A 21,197-nucleotide genomic window follows, 5' to 3' on the forward strand; every position below is an offset into this window, starting at 1 on the left:
ACGCCCACAATGCTTTCTACTAGCAGTAGAACCTGACTGACTAGAATCTCTCAAGCTAAGTAAGTTTCAAGTTCTACACTGCTGGTGGTGTTGTGTAGAGTGCTACTGAACTGAAGAGGCAGTTGGGCTAAGTGATAATCAGTTTCTGCCACTGGGGCTGCTGTACAGAGCAAGACTTAAGGAGAACCATTTCCCTCAATGTGTTATGCATGTCACAGGCATTAGTTAAGGATGATGACAAAATTTATTTGAAAAAATTGTGTATAGAAAATATACATTAGAATGATCATCACTCCACCTCTTGGGTCTAGCACTCCCCTCTCCCAACACGAGTAGCTATAATTTGCTGCTATGCCACTGCTGTTTTAAAAAATAGTCTCCTTTCTCCAGACACAAATTCATATTGATACTTCTACCAACTTTACCACCAGAAAAAAAGGGAAATCTGCCTACATCAATAGGTATTCAACAAGTCCCAATCTTCCATGGTCAGGCATGCGTGCTTCTGCTTTGAAGTTCGTTCTCTCTCTTGTTCAGTTAAACCTTTCTCTTTATTTTTCTTTAGTTGGTGGCTAGCTGCAGCCTCCTTTTTCAATAAAGGGAAATGGCAGTTTTGTACTTCATCCTTATAGAACTGCAAGTTTTCAGAAACTTTTGCTTTAATCTGCACCAATGTGCACTTGACTGGTTCTTCTATCCTGCGTCTCTTTCCATCTACAAAAAATCCCAAAACACAGTTAAGCCTGCTCTCTAATGCAATATTGGCACAAAAGCTATTCATCATTTGTTAAGCCATGTTTAGTACAGCTACAAAGCCTTAATATTTAGAAATAAAATCAATTTTTCAATATTTGGCTGTATTTAATCAATACAACACATAAGATTGTTTTATATTACTCATTCATTTTTGTTGGGAGATGTGCTGATCAGATTACAAAGGGAGGATTTTGTGCTTAATTTAATCACTTTATACAAAGGCAGATGACCAAGCTGAAAATGACCTGGGTCACCAGATTCCAGCTGCCTCAAGAACTAACCCAAAACCCACTGAGGCCAACAGACTCCCATTGGTTTCAAGCAACAGAGGGTCCTGTGGCACCTTTGAGACTAGTCTCAAAGGTGCCACAGGACCCTCTGTTGCTTTTTACAGATTCAGACTAACACGGCTACCCCTCTGATACCATTGGTTTCAATGCACTTGAGCTTAAGCTGTCAGTGAATTGGATTTACCTATGTCATATTCCATCAGATGAAAAAAATCTATTCACTAAAAGCAAGCTCAATCACTTTTTAGATATTTTGTAACTTTAAAGATGTTGTATAAGTGAAACGTTCCGTTTCACAAGTGGCTGCAGGTATACATTCCATATGCCACTTTACTTTTACACTAAATAGATTTAAAAAAAACCTAATGTACAAGTTTAATGAACAAGTTATTCAGAGCCTCACACAGTTACGTACAGAAGTGCTGAGCTGCCATTCTGGACTTCAAGTTTTCCTTGGGCTTGACAGTTTTCATAGCCAACTGCTCCCACTGCAACACTGTCTGAAACATGATTTAAATTATTTTGAATTATTTTCTTAAAAGAAATGATCATCAGAAACAACTCTACACCTTACTCTTTAGCTTTTTTATGCCATATTACTCATCAAAGATGACTTGTATAGCAACATCAGTTTTCAGTAAAAGCTTTAAGTACTAGCAACCTAAGTAAAATATTCCCTCCTCCAATTCTTATGGACACTATCTTATCAAACAGGAATTCTGATGCATATATGAAGCAAGATGAAGGACCGTCGAGAAACAGAAAAACACCTGCAGCTAACATGTCCCCTTACAACACTTCCATTACAGTAGGAGTCTCTATGGTTGTGATTCTCCTCTTACACGCTGGAGCTTCTGGATGGGCAACTTTAAGCTGCATTATAGAACTTTGAGCCACATTTGGATGGTACGGCACACAGAAGTTGCACCAGTTTAACTAGATTGATTTAAAATCAATTTAATTTAACTAGTGCAACTTTCTTCCCCCAGACATGGCCTTAGACTTGGTCTTCACTTAGAAGTCAGATCAACATAGCTATCTCAGTCAGGGGCGTGAAAAAACTACGCCCCAACAGACATCGCTATGCCAACCTAACCCCAGGGTAGACTCAGCTATGTCAATGAATACTTCCATCACCTTAGCTACCGTTGTTCAGGGAGGTGATGTTTCTATACCACTGCAAAACCCCTTCAGTTGCTGAGTCTACACTGTGCAGTTATGCTGGCATAGCTATAGGGATGTGGCTATGCCAATACGGTCTCTGCAGTATAGATATACCCCAGTCTGTTACAATGAAATTCCTGCAGTTGTAATTTCCCTAACAGAAGGGTAAACAAAGTGTGCTGTAACATCCAAATGTGGCTCAGAGGTCTCTAATGCAGCTTAAAGCTGCCCATGCAGAAGCTCCAGCATGCAATGCTTCATTTTGCTTCAAGTGGCCTCACTGGGTGTACGCAGAGACTTAACAGTCTGAGCACATTATTTGACAAAGTGAGAATACCTGCACTCTGCTTTATTCTCTGCAAATTTAGGTTTGATCCTGGCTGTCAGCAGTCAATGCAACCTCTGGATACTTCCTCAGGCATGTAAGAATGAAGAACATGTTCATTCTCTAAGCTCTTTATAACATCTGTTTTCTCAGAATGAAATACTAAAAAGATATAGAACCTCACTGGGTGATGTGAAATGATTTGTGACTGAAAAGGACACATACTTTGGTTTGGTTAAAAAAAATTTAAAAAAAGAACATACCTGCTCTGCCCATCCCTCTGTTTTGCAGTTACTATGATCAAATTCTTTCAGAGGCACTTTTGAATGAACTAAGCTTATTTGGGTCTGGAGCCTCTGAATGACTGCCTTAACATCCTGGTGAAAGAAGGATATAAAGCAGACTGTGTAGAAGAGCATTTGATCATGTTGTATATATGTAACAGACTTGAGTGGAAATTCTGTTTTACCTTGAGACCTGTTTCAGAAATATCCAAATAATTCAGCTTCTTGAAAGAAAAAAGGTACCCAATTCCCGTATCAGTGATTTCAGGGTTACCTATAAAATCAAAAAGGTTAGATTAAGTTGCATGACTATATAGGTGTGTTCTGCAAAACCATTTTTTTTTTAAAGTATTAAAATGTAGGTGTGGAAAAAAGACAATACAAATGTTATACTAGCAAGCAACCAATTATTCCCTTGGTAAATATTTTATAAGCTATTCCGGCACACTTATATTAACACGCTCCATGTTTTGAAAGTTATTTGAAACTGATTTTTTTTTCTCTGCAGAGCAAAATTAAGCTTTCATAGACAACTTCAATTAGGTTAAGCATTATAAATATATAAGCCATACCTGTGCATATGTAAATATACATTTATTGCACACGAAAACTAATGTTCTTTTAATGTAAGGTTGCAAAGTCAAGCACCAAAAGATAGGAAATACCAGGGTTGAGGCTGCCTATGCAACCTTAATGCAGTCCCGTGGTGTATGCATTATGAGCCAGTGTTTAATTACATGGTTGCATATTTTTCATTCAGTGCATGGAATGGAGGCTGCTCACTTAATGAGCAACTAATCAATATTTTCTTTTCTCCTTGTTGTTCAAAGTGTGGCCTATACTTTATTTACTGCGTAATATTCAAACCTATTCTGAAGACAGATTTATTTTTCTCATGAGCTTTTCTATGGCACTTATCACAATAGTATAAGTGCTTCACACATTTGTTAATGTTCACAACATCCCTGTGAGAAGAGGGGGAATTATTATCCCCATTTTACAAATGAAGTACTGAGGTACAGAGATTAAGCTCAAAAGTATCCACGCATTCTGAGTGGCTAATTTGAAACAATTAGGACCTGATGTCTGAAACTATTTAGCATTATATAGCACTTTATCTAGTCAAAGCTCCCAGTGACTTCAGTTGTAGCTGTGAATGCTCAGCACTTCTGTAAGCCAGTCACCAGGGTCTCAGGTTAGGCACCCAAAAAATGAGGAACATGCAAATAAATAGTCACCTGTGAAAAGTCAGACTTTTCACATCTTGCCCATTATCACACAGGGACAAAATCCAGTTCTCCAGCACAGTATTCAACTACCTTTACTGAGAGACTGCCCCTTCTCTTTCTGTAGCCTCCTGCCTCATTAACTACACATCTTCCAACTTTTGCAAATGAAGCAGGGATCCGACCAACATCAGTCTCTTTCAAAATACAACCCTGACTCATTCCCAGAGCAGGTCCAAGCAGTGCACTGAATGAGAGGTGCTGTGGGGAAAAAAATAGTAAGTGTTCATGGAATTAAAGACTATCATATTGCATACTCACAAGGGGGCCAAATTAGGGTTACACAGACAGGAAACACTAGAATTAAGGCTAACTTTTGAGTGCTTGACTTTGCAACCTGAAGTGTTTTTAAAATAGCATTTTGTATGCAATTTCTTAGGTTTCCTAAAAAAGCGAAATAGAAAAAAAAATTTAATCAGGCAGCTTCCTTCTTCATACTGCCTAGTCCAGTGGGGGCAGCATTGAGAGCACGGGGGAAACGGACTCCCTGATCTCACTTCAGGTGCTTAGACCCTGCATGGCGCAAAGCTGCAATTGCAGGGAAGGTTCTGCTCAGCACAGATGCACTTGTAGGGAATTTAACTGATAAAATCTAAAAAAAAAAAAAAAAAAGTGTCTAATGAGCATGTGCAAACTGTAACTTTTCAAAGGCTTATAACTTGGCAAAATTTGGGCAGATTTTCAACATGGTCAGCAAAAGGCACACCCCTCAAAGGCCACCATCTTCCAAATTTCAGGTCCCTGTTCCAGAGCATGGAGGTGATAGAGCTTTTCAAAGCAAAGGTAGCCAGAATTTTTTAACATGGGCAAAATAACATTTTCCCCTAGCCTTGTTCTTGGAAATGGCTGAATGATTCTGGCTGAAGTTTTCCAAAAGAAATCAGACACCGAGCATAGAATATTTCACCCCAAATGGATAGTTTGGTAAAGTTATAAGCAACTGAGAACACAGGATAGGAAGTGACAGGCAACCTTCATAACAGCTAGTGCTGTGAGCTCCACCGATAATCAGTATCCTTTGTTAATGTCAAGTTCAGAAAGTTTTCTTTTGATGTTGTATTTGAGACTAAGATGATGGACACCTTAGTCTTGTTCTCTGTGTAAAAAGTTTACATGTTGAATAGTCACCACCCTAGCAGAAAGACTAGACAAAGGATGATATTGTCAGGTTCATGTCATATTTATTAGTAGTAAAATACAAAACTTAGATTATAAATTCAGTGCTGAGTCAGTCAGCTTAGATATTGACTAGTTCAAGTTCCATTTTGGAATGCATAAATGTTCATTTAAATGGTGTATTTATGCCAATCAAGGGCCTGATTTCTGCTTTCACTGACTTCGGTGCAGCAGGATAAGGCTATAGGTGCAACACGTGAATTCTGGCAAGCTGTCAATGAAGTCCTTGTTTGGACTCCTGATGTTGGGGCTAATTCTGAACAATTGTTTCCTTTCAATATTAACTAGGAGGAACTCTAGATGAGAAGTAACTATGTGTTTCTAAATGTAAATTATGAGGCACTTTGACATACTTACAAGACAAATCTAATACAGAAAGATTTTCAAGTCCCCTTTTCATCACTCGAACTGGCGCTGTCATTTTGCGAAGGCCTGCATCTGACAAACAATTATCCTTCAGGAGGAGCCGAGTTACACTAGGATAAGGAACGTAAAGTTAGTTTATAAAGGAATAATTTCAAAGTTTTTAGTAAAATTGTTAACATTTCATGTGAATCTTCCCCTAACACCTGCTCAATCTACCACTCCTTTGCTGATATTAAAAGGACTAATAAAACAAGAGGCCTCTGGTATTTTCCCTGTTCCCTCTGAAGGCTCTGCTGAAGTAATTGCCTTACAAACTATTGCCAAAATTTCACTGACACACGCAACACTAGAACACAACAGCTTGATGACACAGGCAATAAGATTCTTTGTAACCTGAAGTTAAGGACAATTAGGCTTGTCAATTTCAACCCCATTCAAAACTGGAGAAGGAAAATCCTTGCTTGACATATAGGAAAGGACAAAAGTGGTAGGAGATACAAGGAAGGGTTGCAAAGAAGAAATGAAATCCCCCCAAATTTATAGATATACTTCCACAGCATCCCTTTAAAACACAACCTTGAATCAAATGCATGGAAGTCTTATGTAGTAACAACAGTTATTAATTAACAAACATAGTTAACCTATCTAATAAAGTTTCACAATATTCTACCTTTTAGATCTCTGGAAGCTTGAAAAGACTTATATAAACATTTTAGCAAACACATACTGGACAAAATATGTAAGTTCAGGAATGTCTCATGCTGACATACTGATTCAGTTAAAATGATTATTTTGATAAAGTTTTCTCCCAAAAAATCAATAAGCAAATTTAATAGGGAAAGTCTACAGCAGTTGGAAATTAAGTTTTGCAATAATGAGTGTATACTATAAACAGAAAATGAAAAATATACAAAACAATTGGTCTTTATGTTGGATAATAGAGTACTTTTATTTCAACTTTCATAATTGTAGATCATATCTAAAGACTCAGTACATGCCTGGTATCATGCAATTTGTTTTATTAGTTCTGATGTATGCTTTTTTCACCTGAAGAAGAGAATTTATAAACAACTAAAAACCCCAATAAAAGTGCTTGTTGCCTGTGAAACTTTCCTTTAAAGAGACAGTGTGATTCTGTGAATTTCTTGGTGATGGAAAAGAAAATGCTGGTCAGTTATATATATAAATAAATTGGTACCTAGACAGAGCTTCTTTGGTGATATGTTCTAGCAATTCATGGTTATCTCCAAGTTTACAACAGGAAAGATCCAAGCAGGTCAGCTCCCTGAAAGACTTAATTTCTTCAAGTTTTTCAGAAATAACCAGATATCTGTAAAGAGCAGAAAGCTATCAACATTCAGATGCACAAGAGGTACAGTCCTAGAAGGTGCCTACTCTCTGCTATGTGAAAAATGCCCCAAATGAGCACAGTCTCTTCATTATCTACCCAGGCTGCAGTCCATGTGGAACACATGCTCAAGTACTTACTCAATGTCTTATACCAACATTGTGGCTCAGATCTGACTCAAAAAGTACTTGCTCTGTAACTAGTGACTTCAACTTGCAAAGACAGCTATTATAACTAGATCTCAAGCTATATCAGTCTAATTCCAGCAGCACTGCTTGCCAAATGGTAAAACTGACGTTTCGTGGCCATAGACAAAAACCTTGATTAGTGAAATAAAGAGAACACAAGGATCCTACAACAGAAGCCATCTTTCACCCACGAAAAGGGCAATTCACGAGTAGACTGGCAAAAAATTTGATCATACGGAGGATGAAGTGACACCTGGTACATGTGATGTTTTTTATTAAAACTTTCCTATATTGCTCATGCCACCTTTGGCATCCAAGAATGATGTGCCTATATGCTTTGATTTCTACTGATTCATATTTAAAAGACTGAAAAGACCATAAACTGTGTTAATGTACCAAAAAAAAAACAACCCTAAATTGTTATAGCATAGGAAGGTACTTCACCAGGGACAAGGTTTTAGAGGGGTATAATCCTATTTTAAGCCTTGTAAGGAGAAATGTTTCTTGTTGAGTTAGAACTTGTCCAGAGAAGAGTGGAGAGGGAGAACATCCCTGGGCAAGGTGTATTTAATATGGAGGGCATGCAACACATCTAGATAAAAATAGTAATTAATAAAATGTAGTACTAGTCTTCTGACTTCAAAACCTGTGATATAATTACAAGACTATCCTTTTCTCCCCCGTATCTTGGGGGTACTGATACCCTTACAATGAAATGCAATAGTAGACATGGAACCTCCCAGTGGGACTGTGTGCTAGAACATTTTGCTCACTGTACAAGTCAAAATAAATGTTGAAATGCTTACAGAAAAGGGTTTTTATTAGTTCAGAAACAATTTAATTATTAACATAACACCCCTGTGAGGTAGGTAAATTAGACAAGCTTGTCTCTCTCACCAACAGAAGGTCCAATAAAATATATTATTACCTCACCCACCTTGTCTCTCTAATACCCTGGGACTGACATGGCTAAAACTATCCTGCAGACAAAAAGGTAGGTATGTTCTGAGGATTAGGTTTTAAAGCACCATACAAGTGCTAGGTATTAGCATGTTAAAAATAAAGCTGCAGGTTTTATCCTTCAATTCAGGTTGCAGAATGTGTTCATGTGGATTTGGAGGATTAACTGGCCGTATTAGGGGTTTTGCATTACAGATACAAGAATTAAACCAAATGCTATTTACCAACAATATTTTATGGAATGAACAAATATAATTTAATAATCCAAATCAAGGAACTGATTATATTTAAGTAAAAAAATGGAAACACTTAAGTAAAAACACTAGCAGAGCCTCACACATTTATGTTACTCAATGCACTTACCTATTCTGTAAACATAATGAACAAAGCACCAGACTTCCATATGCCTCAGTAAATTTTTGTAGTGCTCTGAGTCCTGTAACTGGTTCTGTGAACTTTTGCCTTGCTTCTGCAGCAGAAAACAGCTTTTCAGCAATCTGCTCTGGAAAGCCAATCAACGAATCAATATGATCAACATTGTCAGAAATGTAACCCAACACTAGGCCGAAGAGAGACTTGGCTGAGTACCGGAGATTCCCCTCCTTAGTATAAGTGAAGATGAAATGATCTGTTCTCTCTCTCCTTGCACTGTCATCTTCTCTGTTCATACAAAGCTCCACAGAGAATCCTTTAGAAAATAGTCTAAAAGGCCTTGGTTTTGGAGTGGCATTTTTTACAGTGCCAGAACCCTGATTTACCATATACAGGTGCCCATTTTCACGCACATATATTGGGCCTGTATCCAAAAGGCTTTCTGACTTGAGGCAGTAAGACATTCCCCTTTACAGTTTCTGCAAAAACAAAAGGAGAGCCAGATAAATAATTGAAACAAATTATACTATTTTGGAAATATCAATTCCAAGTTAATTTCCTTTGGTGCCCTAGGCAGCAAATGATAGTGTACCCCTACGGTATCATGACAGTGTGGCTGCGTATGATACATATACACCCCAGCTGCCAGCAAAATAAATATGGGGACTAGAACTCAGGACTTTTGCTTCAGAATGACAGGTCTTTTCCACACACCAGTCCTCCTTGATCATCAGTACTAACATGGTGTTGCTCTGATTGCATTTAGCAGGGCACCGTGCTGGCTATACCTTACACACTCCAGTACTCAGTACATTACAACTGTTGCATTCATATAGTCCTGTACGCTGCACCTGGGGCCTGCCCGTTAACATGCTGATCGATTAGGGCTGCGGGAAATTGTGAGAGCGCTACAGAAGTTTGTCTCGTGCACCACCTCCTTGCTCAACGCTGCAGACCTGGCGGCGGGGCTTTCATCGGCGCTGCCCTGCCGCCGGCTCGGCCTGCAAACGGGGACACGTCTGCCCCTCTCGGCGGCGCGGAGCCGCGGGACTCGGCTTTGTCTGGCGCTGGGATGGGCTCGGCGCAGCCCCCTGGCGGCCACGGACGCTCGGCGGCTGTTTTCTGGGATGCAACAGGCGCCGCTCGGCCCGGGGGGGCTCCTGCGCGGAACCTTTCCCCAGCGGGGCGGTTGCTGCCCCCCTGCTCCGGGGCGCGCCGCGGGGCGCAGACAGGCCAGGCCGGGGGTGTCTGCTCCGGTCCCTGGCGCCGTCCGGCCGCGGGCTCGGCTCAGCCCAGCCGGCCCCGGCCCGGCCCCCTCAACCCCCCTCGGGCGGGGGCCGCTCCCAGGCCTGGCCCCTGGCCGGGGTAGGTTCGTGCCCCTCAGCCCCGCTGCTGGCGGAGCAGCGCCCCCTGCCCCGGGCCCGCCCCGCCCCGCGGGGTCCGTCGCTCCGAGCCTGGGGCTCTCGCGGGCGCTGGGAAAGTTTCCCCGGCCCCCGAGCCGCTCGGCCCGAACCCTCCGACCGTCACCTACCTGGCCCCGGGCACGGGCCGTCCCGAGAGCCCCCGCTCGGCGCGGCCGCTCGCAGGGGCCGGGGCGCGACACAGGCCAGTCCCAGCCCGGGAGCGCCCCGGGGCCACAAAGGGGAGAGCGGGGGCGCGCCGGGGGAGCTGAGCCAGGGGAGCGCGCGCGCGCGTGCGTGCGCGGGCGGAGAAAGCGGCGGGGAGCCCCAGGCGGGAGCGCGCGGCGTCTCCACCCCAGACAAGAGGCGAGTCCCTGAGCCAGGGGCGGGGACCCAGGGGAGATGTGGGGCTGGGGTGACAGGATAATGGAGGGACATGGGGAGGGGCTGTGGGAGGGAGCCCGAGGTATGGGGAACGGATGTGGGGCACTGAGGGGCGCTCTGGGATTTGGAGGGGACATGGGGAGGCGGTGAGGGGATCTGGGGCACTGGGAGGGGGCTCTGGGATTTGGAGGGGATGTGGGGCATTGGGAGGGGGTCTGGGATTTGACGGGGACATGGGGAGGCGCTGATGGATGCCAGGAGCTGATAGAGGTCTGTTAGTGTAATTGCCCTGTACCTCATATTTTCCAAAGTTTGGACTAGATTAAATTTAAATTAAGTGATGGACGTCCCTTCCCAGGGAAATGATTCCAGAGTCAACCTCACCCTTAGAAAACGTTTCTTGTGATTCAGCCTAAATTATCATGTGCTCAGTTTCATCCCACTATTCTTCGACTTCTCCATTGACATCCCTAAATGATTCTTCTCCTTCTTTGTTGGATACCTTTCCCAACACTTGTAGGCAGTTAGCCACCCTAGTCATTGTTCTATTAAATATTCTTTAATAAGTCCTTCCAGACTCCTAATTATTGTTGCCATTCGCTCAATTCCTTGAAAACTGTTTATATCTTTTTGGTGTTCAGCTCCCTACAACTATCCATTATTTGTCTCAACAAAGCCATATGGAGAGAATCTATCAGCTCCCTGTTCTGTGACATAATGCCTCTGTGTATTCAACCCAAAATGACATTGACTTTTTTTAGATGTCTTATCACCCTGCCAGCTCACATATAATTCCTTGTTCACTCTCATGACAAAGACCCGGGTCCTGTATCCACATAGATCTCATTGCAGGATTAGGGCCCAAAATACCTACAATGGGGAAAGAAATAGGGAAACTGAAGAGATACTGAGGAAATAGGGGGAATACCAGAAGGGGAAAGTCATACTTTAACTTATAAAGATATTTATTGCAAGGCTTAACTATTTTTTGTAAAGTTCTCTGGGATTCTTAGGTTCTACAGAAAAGCACAAAGTACTATAATTATATATTATCATTTATTAGTAGTTTGGCCATTTTGGCAGCACTACAGCAAACACTCATGATTTTAAAAAATATTTTTCTTAAATCCTTGTCACTATATTTCTTAGTCAAAAACACCTATGTAAAATGCATTTTCAAGCGTTTTAATAAAGAATACAATTAGAAATGCAAGCAGCTATTCTTTAGAACTGGAACTATTTGTGGGCAGCAGTGTGGTGTGAGGGGACTGTTTTGACTGTAACTCAAGAAATATCGGTGGTTGTATCATAGAGATCTTAAAAGAGATAGACTAGAGTGTTGCTCATAAGAGTGTAACATACTTTCTCTGAATTCCTGTTAGAGACTGAATTTGGCTGCTAGGCAACAAGAGGACAGACGCTCCCATTCAGTGATATTCTAAGAACGTTTCTTTTGGGTTTTTTTGTTCTCATGCAGACCAACAAGAAAGGATGAAATCAACAGATCTGTGCCTTAGCTCTCCAGGGGCTGAAGTTGTTCTAGCCACATCAAGTGATGAAAAATACCCCCCTGAAAACATCATTGATGGGTAAGATTTGATGTTTGGTTCTTTATGTAAGTGAAGGTTGTTGTAGAAATAAAGTGCTTTGGTGTCATTAACATTCATTTGTTCTATCACTGGATTTTATGCTATTATGTTTTTATATTGTTATATTATTATTATTAATAAAAGAACATTAAGGTGGCAAAGTGAAGCACTCAAAAGTGAGGAATTACCAAAATTAAGGTTGTCAGTGCAACTTTACTTTGGCCCCTGTATGTATATGCATTATATACCATATTTAATTACATGACCACATACTATTTTTCCACAGGATACGTGCCTTAATCAGTGCACAGGATGGCCAGTACTCACTTAATGCACAGCTATTCAATATGTGTTTTATCCCTGTTGTTCAGTTTGTGGCCCTATGCCTAATTTACTGCACATTATTCAGAGCCTCCTCTGAAGGTTAGGAAAGATAGAAAATGTGGCAAAAGACCACCTTGGCTTAACCACGAGATCTTGCATGATCTAAAAAATAAAAAGGAGTCATATAAAAAATGGAAACTAGGACAGATTACAAAGGATGAATATAGGCAAACAACACAGGAATGCAGGGGCAAGATTAGAAAGGCAAAGGCACAAAATGAGCTCAAATTAGCTACGGGAATAAAGGGAAACAAGAAGACTTTTTATCAATACGTTAGAAGCAAGAGGAAGACCAAAGACAGGGTAGGCCCACTGCTCAGTGAAGAGGGAGAAACAGTAACAGGAAACTTGGAAATGGCAGAGATGCTTAATGACTTCTTTGTTTCGGTCTTCACCGAGATGTCTGAAGGAATGCCTAACATAGTGAATGCTGATGGGAAGGGGGTAGGTTTAGCAGATAAAATAAAAAAAAGAACAAGTTAAAAATCACTTAGAAAAGTTAGATGCCTGCAAGTCAGCAGGGCCTGATGAAATGCATCCTAGAATACTCAAGGAGCTAATAGAGGAGGTATCTGAGCCTCTAGCTATTATCTTTGGAAAATCATGGGAGACGGGAGAGATTCCAGAAGACTGGAAAAGGGCAAATATAGTGCCCATCTATAAAAAGGGAAATAAAAACAACCCAGGAAACTACAGACCAGTTAGTTTAACTTCTGTGCCAGGGAAGATAATGGAGCAAGTAATTAAGGAAATCATCTGCTAACACTTGGAAGGTGGTAAGGTGATAGGGAATAGCCAGCATGGATTTGTAAAGAACAAATTGTGTCAAACCAATCTGATAGCTTTCTTTGATAGGATAACGAGTCTTGTGGATAAGGTTGAAGCTGTGGATGTGGTATACCTAGACTTTAGTAAGGCATTTGATACGGTCTCGCATGATATTCTTATCGATAAACTAGGCAAATACAATTTAGATGGGGCTACTATAAGGTGGGTGCATAACTGGCTGGATAACCGTACTCAGAGAGTTGTTATTAATGGTTCCCAATCCTGCTGGAAAGGCATAACAAGTGGGGTTCCACTGGGGTCTGTTTTGGGACCGGCTCTGTTCAATATCTTCATTAACGACTTAGATATTGGCATAGAAAGTATGCTTATCAAGTTTGCAGATGATACCAAACTGGGAGGGATTGCAACTGCTTTGGATATCAGGGTCATAATTCAAAATGATCTGGACAAACTGGAGAAATGGTCTGAGTTAAACAGGATGAAGTTTAACAAAGACAAATGCAAAGTGCTCCACTTAGGAAGGAAAAATCAGTTTCACACATACAGAATGGGAAAAGACTGTCTAGGAAGGCGTACGGCAGAAAGGGATCTAGGGGTTATAGTGGACCACAAGCTAAATATGAGTCAACAGTGTGATGCTGTTGCAAAAAAAGCAAACATGATTCTGGGATGTATTAACAGGTGTGTTGTGAGCAAGACACGAGAAGTCATTCTTCCGCTCTACTCTGCGCTGGTTAGGCCTCAGCTGGAGTATTGTGTCCAGTTCTGGGCACCGCATTTCAAGAAAGATGTAGAGAAATTGGAGAGGATACAGAGAAGAGCAACAAGAATGATTAAAGGTCTTGAGAATATGACCTAAGAAGGAAGGCTGAAAGAATTGAGTTTGTTTAGTTTGGAAAAGAGAAGCCTGAGAGGGGACATGATAGCAGTTTTCAGGTATCCTTCATAAGGAGGAGGGAGAAAACTTGTTCACCTTAGCCTCTAAGGATAGAACAAGAAGCAATGGGCTTAAACTGCAGCAAGGGAGGTCTAGGTTGGACATTAGGAAAAAGTTCCTAACTGTCAGGGTGGTTAAACACTGGAATAAATTGCCTAGGGAGGTTGTGGAATCTCCATCTCTGGAGATATTTAAGAGTAGGTTAGATAAATGTCCGTCAGGGATGGTCTAGACAGTATTTGGTCCTGCCATGCGGGCAGGGGACTGGACTCGATGACCTCTTGAGGTCCCTTCCAGTCCTAGAATCTATGAAGACAGAATTATTATGCAGCCCTATGCTCTGGGTGTCCCTAAGCCTCTGACTGCCAGATACTGGGACTGGGCAACAGGGGATAGATCACTTGATAATTGCCCTATTCTGTTCATTGGCCACTGTTGGAAGATAGGTTACTGGGCTAGATGGACCATTGGTCTGACCCTGTATGGCCATTCTTATTAATTTCCTTATGGATTTTTCTGTAGTGCTCCTCACTATAGTATCTGAATGCTTCACAAATAGTACTTAATTTTCACAACATCCCTGTGAGATGAGGGGACATTATTATCCCCGTTTTACAGATGGGGAATTGAGACACAGAGACAGTAAGGTAAAAAATGTCCAATAATTGTGGGTGCCTAATAGGAGACAGCCTGTGGCTTGATTTTTCAGAGTACTTAATATTTTATTGCACTTTATATGTTTAAAGCACATCTTCCATTGACTTCAGTTGCAGCTGTGAGTGCTCAGTCCCAGGATCTAAAGTTGGCACCCAGAAAATGAGGAATCACAGTTGCCATCTGTGAAAAGTTTGGTTTAAATGACTTGCCGAGCATCACATAGGAAATCTATGACAGAGGTAGGGATAGAATCCATTTCTCCAGGGCACCATTCATCTGCCTTATATATAAGACCATCCTTTCTATTCCTGCAGTCTTCCACTTCATTCACTAGACACCTTCAACGTCTGCAACAAATGAAGCAGGGATCCTACAGACAACAGCCTCCTTCACTGAACAACCCTGATTCATTCCCAAAGCACCATCCATCTTGTGCACTGAATGAGGCAGGGGTTCTGTGGAAAAATAGTACGTGGTCATGGAACTAAGACTGTATCATAATGGGTGGGTCAGTTGTGGTGTAATGTGCAGGTATGAATTGTCTAACTGTGCCAGAATTTTGTGTTGTTGAGAAATGCAGCAGAAAGGAGAAGGGAGGGAATGACAACGAAGCTAATCTAAATAGGCTCTTCCTAGGTGAGAGTCACTCAAACCCAAATTTTAGACAGGCTGTTGAACTGAGTGGCCTGTGAGATTCAAGTATCTGGGAATATTCTGTGATGAACAGACTTGCGAGCAGTAAAGGAAATAGAGGCTGTTTGTAAGAGAGAGAGAAGATATGGTAAACATTGATATTGTAATGGATCTTCAGATATATATTGTTCCTTTTCAAAGGAGCCTAAATAGAAATTACTTTGCAGATCTCATTCTTTTATAAATATATCATACTTCATGTAACAAATAAAAAGTCATGTTGCTTTTTTTTAACAACAGAAGTTCAGAAACGTTTTGGACAACAACAGGAATGTTCCCCCAGGAATTCATTATTAGTTTTCATAAATGTGTAAAAATCAGCAAACTCACAATCCAGTGTTACTTAGGTAAGAACGCAATGTATTTTCATGTTTTAATTTTCACAGTAGTATCACATTCTGCAGCTAATAGTTTAAAAAATAATCCACAAGAATGTAGCTAAGCCAGCAAACCAGTGATCCTTTGAGGCTAGTATGTTGCATGAACTAATTGTAGAAGCAGGATATGCTGGAGAAAGACGAACATCTTTCCTAATAGCCCTGGCCTTTGTGCATTATATCGTTATAATATGTTGAGGAGGAGAATTATTTTCCCCGACTTGAGCTAGTGATTGATTTATGCCTTGAAGCATGAGGATAAATTGGCCTGATAGTTTAGTACAACAAAGTTACATTAACTAGGTTAAAATTATTTATCTTATAAATGATGATCATTAATAAATAATTTGCTTCAAACAATTCTGTAAATTGTTTCATCAAAAAGTATTTTCTCTTTATCTCTTTTAAATGTGTTGCTTTTTAATTTCATAGTATGAGCTTCTATGTCCTTTATTTACAGTTTGTCAAATTTCTGTAATCATGTGAGAAAAGATATTATGAAAGAGAAAGTACAGTGAGCCCAGGCACTTAGGAACTCAAGCTTTAGCTGATCTTGGGCAAATCACTTAAACTTTCTTCTTCAGTTTCCCCACCTGTAAAATGAGGATACTGTGAAAATTAATTAGCTAATGTTGGTAAAATTCTTTGAAGATGAAAAGTGATGCATGATGTTAAGTACTGTTGTTATTAGTAAAACAGTAATATGAAACTAGGAAGACTTCAGTGCTCAGTCTATGCTGACTTCTTTTTAAATATATTTTAGTGCGGAGTTTGAGGATTGAGAAAAGCTTATCTAAAGATCCAGTAGCTTTTGAAGTGTGTATCGAAAAAGGTAAGTAATCAAATGAGGAGCAGCTCTGATTGGGTGGAAATTATGTTGGCCTTTATCTATTTGCTCATTGTCTTAATATCTTTACACCATTAGAAGAATAAAGTTTATAACATTTGTTTGGTATACTGGAAAGGATTGTGATTGGCTGTTTTTATTACTATGGATATAATCCATAAAAAATTAATATTCCATCAATGTTACCAGAGTGACATGCTGGAAATCCACATGAAAATTATATGTGAAAAAACAGTGTGACTTGAAACAGTATAGCAATAGAACTGCCTTGTTAAGAAACAAAATATTTTCCAGAGCACAACAATCTAAATCATGATAATGTTAAATTGGATACTGCTGTGTGCTCAGTAGGTATTTGAGGATGGGGCAGAGGTTGATCTTTGTTTGAAAACTTTCACTCTTTTGTTAGTTTCTCTCAACCCTGAGTTTTGTAAATTTAGGTTTGTATTTGAATTTTCATTATTTAAATTATCAGGAAACCCTGTTTTGTTTAAAAAAATAAAAATAAAAAACCACCAACTGTTACACTATGGGCCTAATCCTACAATCACAGATGCATACAAGTACTTTCCTTATGAGAGTGGTCCTACTGATTCCAATAGACTGCTCACAAGAAGTAGAGTTGCTGTGTATATAAATAGGGCCCTACCAAATTCATGGCCATGAAAAACGTGTCACAGACCGTGAAATCTGGTCTCTCCCTGTGAAATGTGGTCTTTTGTGTGCTTTTACCCTATATTATACAGATTTCATGGGGGAGACCAGCATTTTTCAAATTGGGGGTCTTGACCTAAAAGGGAGTTTTTTTTGGGGGGGGAGGTCGCAATATTGCCACCCTTACTTCTGCACTGCCTTCAGAGCTGGGCAGCTTTAGAGCAGCGTCTGTTGGCCGGATGCCCAGCTCTGAAGGCAGTACCCCGCTAACAGCCACGCAGAAGTAAGGGTGGCAACACCATACCATGCCACCCTTAATTCTGCCTTCAGAGCTGGGTAGCCAGAGAGTGGCAGCTCTTGACTGAGGCCCCAGATCTGCAAGGAGTAGTGAAGTCAGGGTGGCAATACTATACCATGCCATGCTTACTTCTGTGCTGCTGCTGGCGGCAGCTCCGCCTTCAGAGCGGGGCTCCTGGCCAGCAGCCACCTCTTTCTAGCTGCCCAGCTCTGAAGGCAGCACCACCGCCAGCAGCAGCGCAGAAGTAAGGATAGCAGTACCGCAACCCCCTTTACAATAACCTTGCAACCCCACCCCCGACAACTCCTTTTTGGGTCAACCCCATGAAATTTCAGATTTAAATAGCTGAAATCATGAAATTTATGATTTTTAAAATCCTATGACCATGAAATTGACCAAAATGGACCATGAATTTAGTAGGGCCCTATATATATAAATGTTTGCAGAATTGGGCTCTGTGTTGGCTCCTTTGACATCAAGTGAGAATGGAGGCATAATGAAAACTAGAATAGTAGAAAGTTTAAAATGTTAGAGCTATATTTTATGTTATCACAGTAGTTGTGATATAATTTTTGACATTTACTAAACCCTTGTCTAAAAAGACAAAGGCTTTGATCCTGCAAATGTTTTTGCATGTGCTTAACTTTAGCATAAGCCCTAAAGTTAAGCATGTGCATAAGTGTTTGCTTGATCGGAGCCGTTGCCAGTCCACAAATAATACTAAAACACTGAAAGTATGATGATGATGAGCTGTTTAAACTGCATAACCATATGCCACATGTAAGAAAAATGGAAAACATTAAATTATGTGACAAGATTAAATGTTCATTCCTGTGTCTTTGAATTATATTTAGTGTACTGAGGATGTTATGAAGAACTGTGCCAACAATATGGGGTCTTAATCTCAGTTTGTCCCTTTATGTCCTATTCAAACAGGAATAACTTAATTCTAATCTCAGCTATGACACTGATTCACTCTGTGACCTGAGGTGGGCCCTTTAATCTCACTCTCTGTATGCCCAGCTATAAAATAGGGCTATTTATTATTTGTAATACTTATAATTCCATAAATGACAATTGTGAGGATTGATTGTAAAGTACTTTGAAGATAAAAAGCAGTATATAAGTGCTAAAAGTACTACTTGTATATTTTATTTTATACTCAAAAATTAAAAGCATATTTGAGTAGTATAATGCAACACAGTTTTTTTTTATGTCCCATAGAGACATTTTAAAAACCAGTTTAATTGCTTGTATATTTAAATTGGAACATTACTAAAATTGTTTGTATTCTTTAATCGGCTTGTTAATAATTTTTGCATAAAATGTAGACTCACAATCCTTAACTTCCAGGAACTTTCAAGTCCAGTGGAAACTTATTACAGCATTGTATATATATTAACTCATTGTTTGACATAAAATTTATTTTCTAGATTTACAATACACAGAAGGGGCGCTTCAAACGGAAGAATTTTCTGTGAGTACATTCAGCATTAGTGCCACATGTAGGAGGGGTGGATAGACTAGTTAAAATGCCTTCAATTAGCGCAACTCAATACATATTATTTTAGAGGTTTAGATACATCTCTAGGTCTTGGATATGTGCTTATACATTATGGTATAAAAATCCATATAGCTAGAGCTCCTAACTTTGCTAAATATCTATCTGAAGAAGTGTGGTAATCTTTCTTGGCCCAGCTATTGTCTTGAAAGTTTCATGAGTTCCAGGGCTTCAAAGGAAAGAGGGGGGCTATTTTGGATTCCTCTAACCCAAGAAAGCTCTGAAAACTGACATGTAGAAATGTCTTGATCCTTGTGTTATATTTTAAATGTTAAACTTCTTTGCAGAAGCTTGTTGAACATGTATATTATTACAATGAAAATAATAAGCTCCTTTTCTCTTCTACAGCTTCCTGAATTCCAAGCTACCTACTTGCGATTCATCATCAAATCTGCCTTTGATCATTTTGTTTCAGTGCACACAGTGATGGCAGAAGGAGTAGCAGAAAATATTTAAGACCAAATTTAAAGAATTGCCTCAAAAATTATTTGTAATGATATTTGTAGCATAAAGGATATATTTATTATTCAAACATTATATTAAAAAGGATTTTTAAAATATGGCTCCAGTATGTCATGTGTGTCGTCCCCCTCCACCCCACCCCCCAGCAATTTAATGTGTAATGCAGTACAACTATTAACTCTGGTAATACATTTGTAGTTTTCCAATGTAGAGTACAAATGTAGAAGAATTGCTTTTTGCTTAACCATTAACATAGGAGTATAATTGATTCCACTTCTGAATTGCAGTATGTTGAGATTAAAAGGCTATTTAAGATACATTGTTTTAAAATGCCATTGAATATTTGTTTCTCTGTAAAATATTTCCCTCATAGAAAAAATAAAAGTCTGAAATAGTCAAACTTGAGGCCATTCCCCCAAACCTAAAATATGACCTTCCAAAATTCATTAGCTTGTGGTACTCCTGATCAGCTGAGAACCCTAGGTAAGAAAACAGGATGATTATAATGTCTATTGAAATATTTAAATACCAAGCTGAAGCCACTCGAGATGGTTTAATATATTTTAATTGCTCCTATTTAGCTCATTGCCTCTATAAATATTTTCACAAATCAGGTCACAGCTGCCTGGGCTTTATGCTATGACTGTCATAAACAAATATTAATAGAACCAATGCTGATGTACATTAATACAAATTGTTTCATTCATAAACTTGCTGGAGTGTGTGCAAGTGAACATTTAGAAAAACTGCCTGTAAATAATAGAAAGTGCCTCTTTTTTTAAAAAGAGGGATCAGTGTGCAATCATTTGTTTTGTTTGCTAATACCCTACTCCAACATTCATCCAAGCGATTTGTACGGCTTTTAATTACTAATATTTATTTTATAGATTTCAGTTTCAAAAAGTGACTAGTTATAACACGTTGTACCATTGCTGTCTCTGTGATACTGAACATTATCTGAATCCGTTGCACCAGAATGTATTACTGGTAAGGTTTCACTGATAAGGCCAGGTTTCAAAACTCAAAGGGATTAATCTTGCAGTCCTAAAACAGGCAAAAAACTCCCATTAATCTCAGTGGGAATTTTACATTCATCAGAACGGAAGGATTGGGCACTAAATGATAGCTGCATTCAGTGGAATAAAATATATTTTTCTTTCCACTCACTAGTTCATATTTTAATGACAAGAAATCTTGAGCTAATCGAAGTGTAGTGAATATAGACACAATTTATTTTCTGTTATTTAATACTAAGTTTCATTATATCAGATGCTACCTAAACTATTAAGAATGGGCGTATGAAAGCCATTACACATTTGGAGTAATATCCAGGATTTTTTTTTAAGAGACAAGTAGTTTCACTATATGAAAAATTTTGGTCCAAGGGTGTATGAACAGGGTAGCGATGAAATCTATAAAAACACTTTTGATTTTTGTACTCCTTTTATTCTCTCTCTTTTTTTACTTGTATTTCCTATATGCTAACCTGTAGCTGATGGTTACATCTATGACTCCATATCTGGGCTAGCATTCTTAGAGAGCTTTTCCATTAATTTCAAATGGTGTTGAATCAAGCCATGTTTATGTCTGATTCTTGAATAAGGTATAACTCATGCTATATCCTTGTCTTTTTCTGCTGGGTGAGTATAT

The 21,197-nt window shown here is 39.6% G+C and overlaps 2 protein-coding genes across 3 annotated transcripts; one reads left to right on the forward strand and one right to left on the reverse strand.

Annotated features, from left to right (window-relative positions):
• Positions 1-225: 225 nt before the first annotated feature.
• On the reverse strand, positions 226-10,186 carry LRRC42 (leucine rich repeat containing 42). Of its 2 annotated transcripts, XM_034778639.1 has the most exons (8): positions 10,047-10,186; positions 8,507-8,994; positions 6,846-6,977; positions 5,639-5,757; positions 3,005-3,093; positions 2,799-2,912; positions 1,462-1,546; positions 226-714 (listed from the first exon to the last, which is right to left on the reverse strand). In XM_034778639.1, the coding sequence occupies exons 2-8, from the start codon at positions 8,977-8,979 to the stop codon at positions 455-457; spliced, it is 1,272 nt and encodes a 423-aa protein (XP_034634530.1). In that variant the 5' UTR covers positions 8,980-8,994; positions 10,047-10,186; the 3' UTR covers positions 226-454. The 2 variants fall into 2 exon arrangements, with proteins under 2 accessions (XP_034634530.1, XP_034634531.1); XM_034778640.1 differs by lacking the exon at positions 2,799-2,912.
• HSPB11 (heat shock protein family B (small) member 11) lies at positions 10,131-21,158 on the forward strand. Its single transcript, XM_034778644.1, has 6 exons — positions 10,131-10,281; positions 11,777-11,888; positions 15,589-15,695; positions 16,489-16,557; positions 18,958-19,001; positions 19,434-21,158. Exons 2-6 carry the CDS (start codon positions 11,791-11,793, stop codon positions 19,539-19,541), a joined length of 426 nt encoding a protein of 141 aa, XP_034634535.1. The 5' UTR covers positions 10,131-10,281; positions 11,777-11,790; the 3' UTR covers positions 19,542-21,158.
• The last annotated feature ends 39 nt before the right edge of the window (positions 21,159-21,197 follow it).

This window comes from Trachemys scripta, chromosome 8, assembly GCF_013100865.1.
Source record: "Trachemys scripta elegans isolate TJP31775 chromosome 8, CAS_Tse_1.0, whole genome shotgun sequence".
Taxonomy (NCBI): Eukaryota; Metazoa; Chordata; order Testudines; family Emydidae; genus Trachemys; species Trachemys scripta.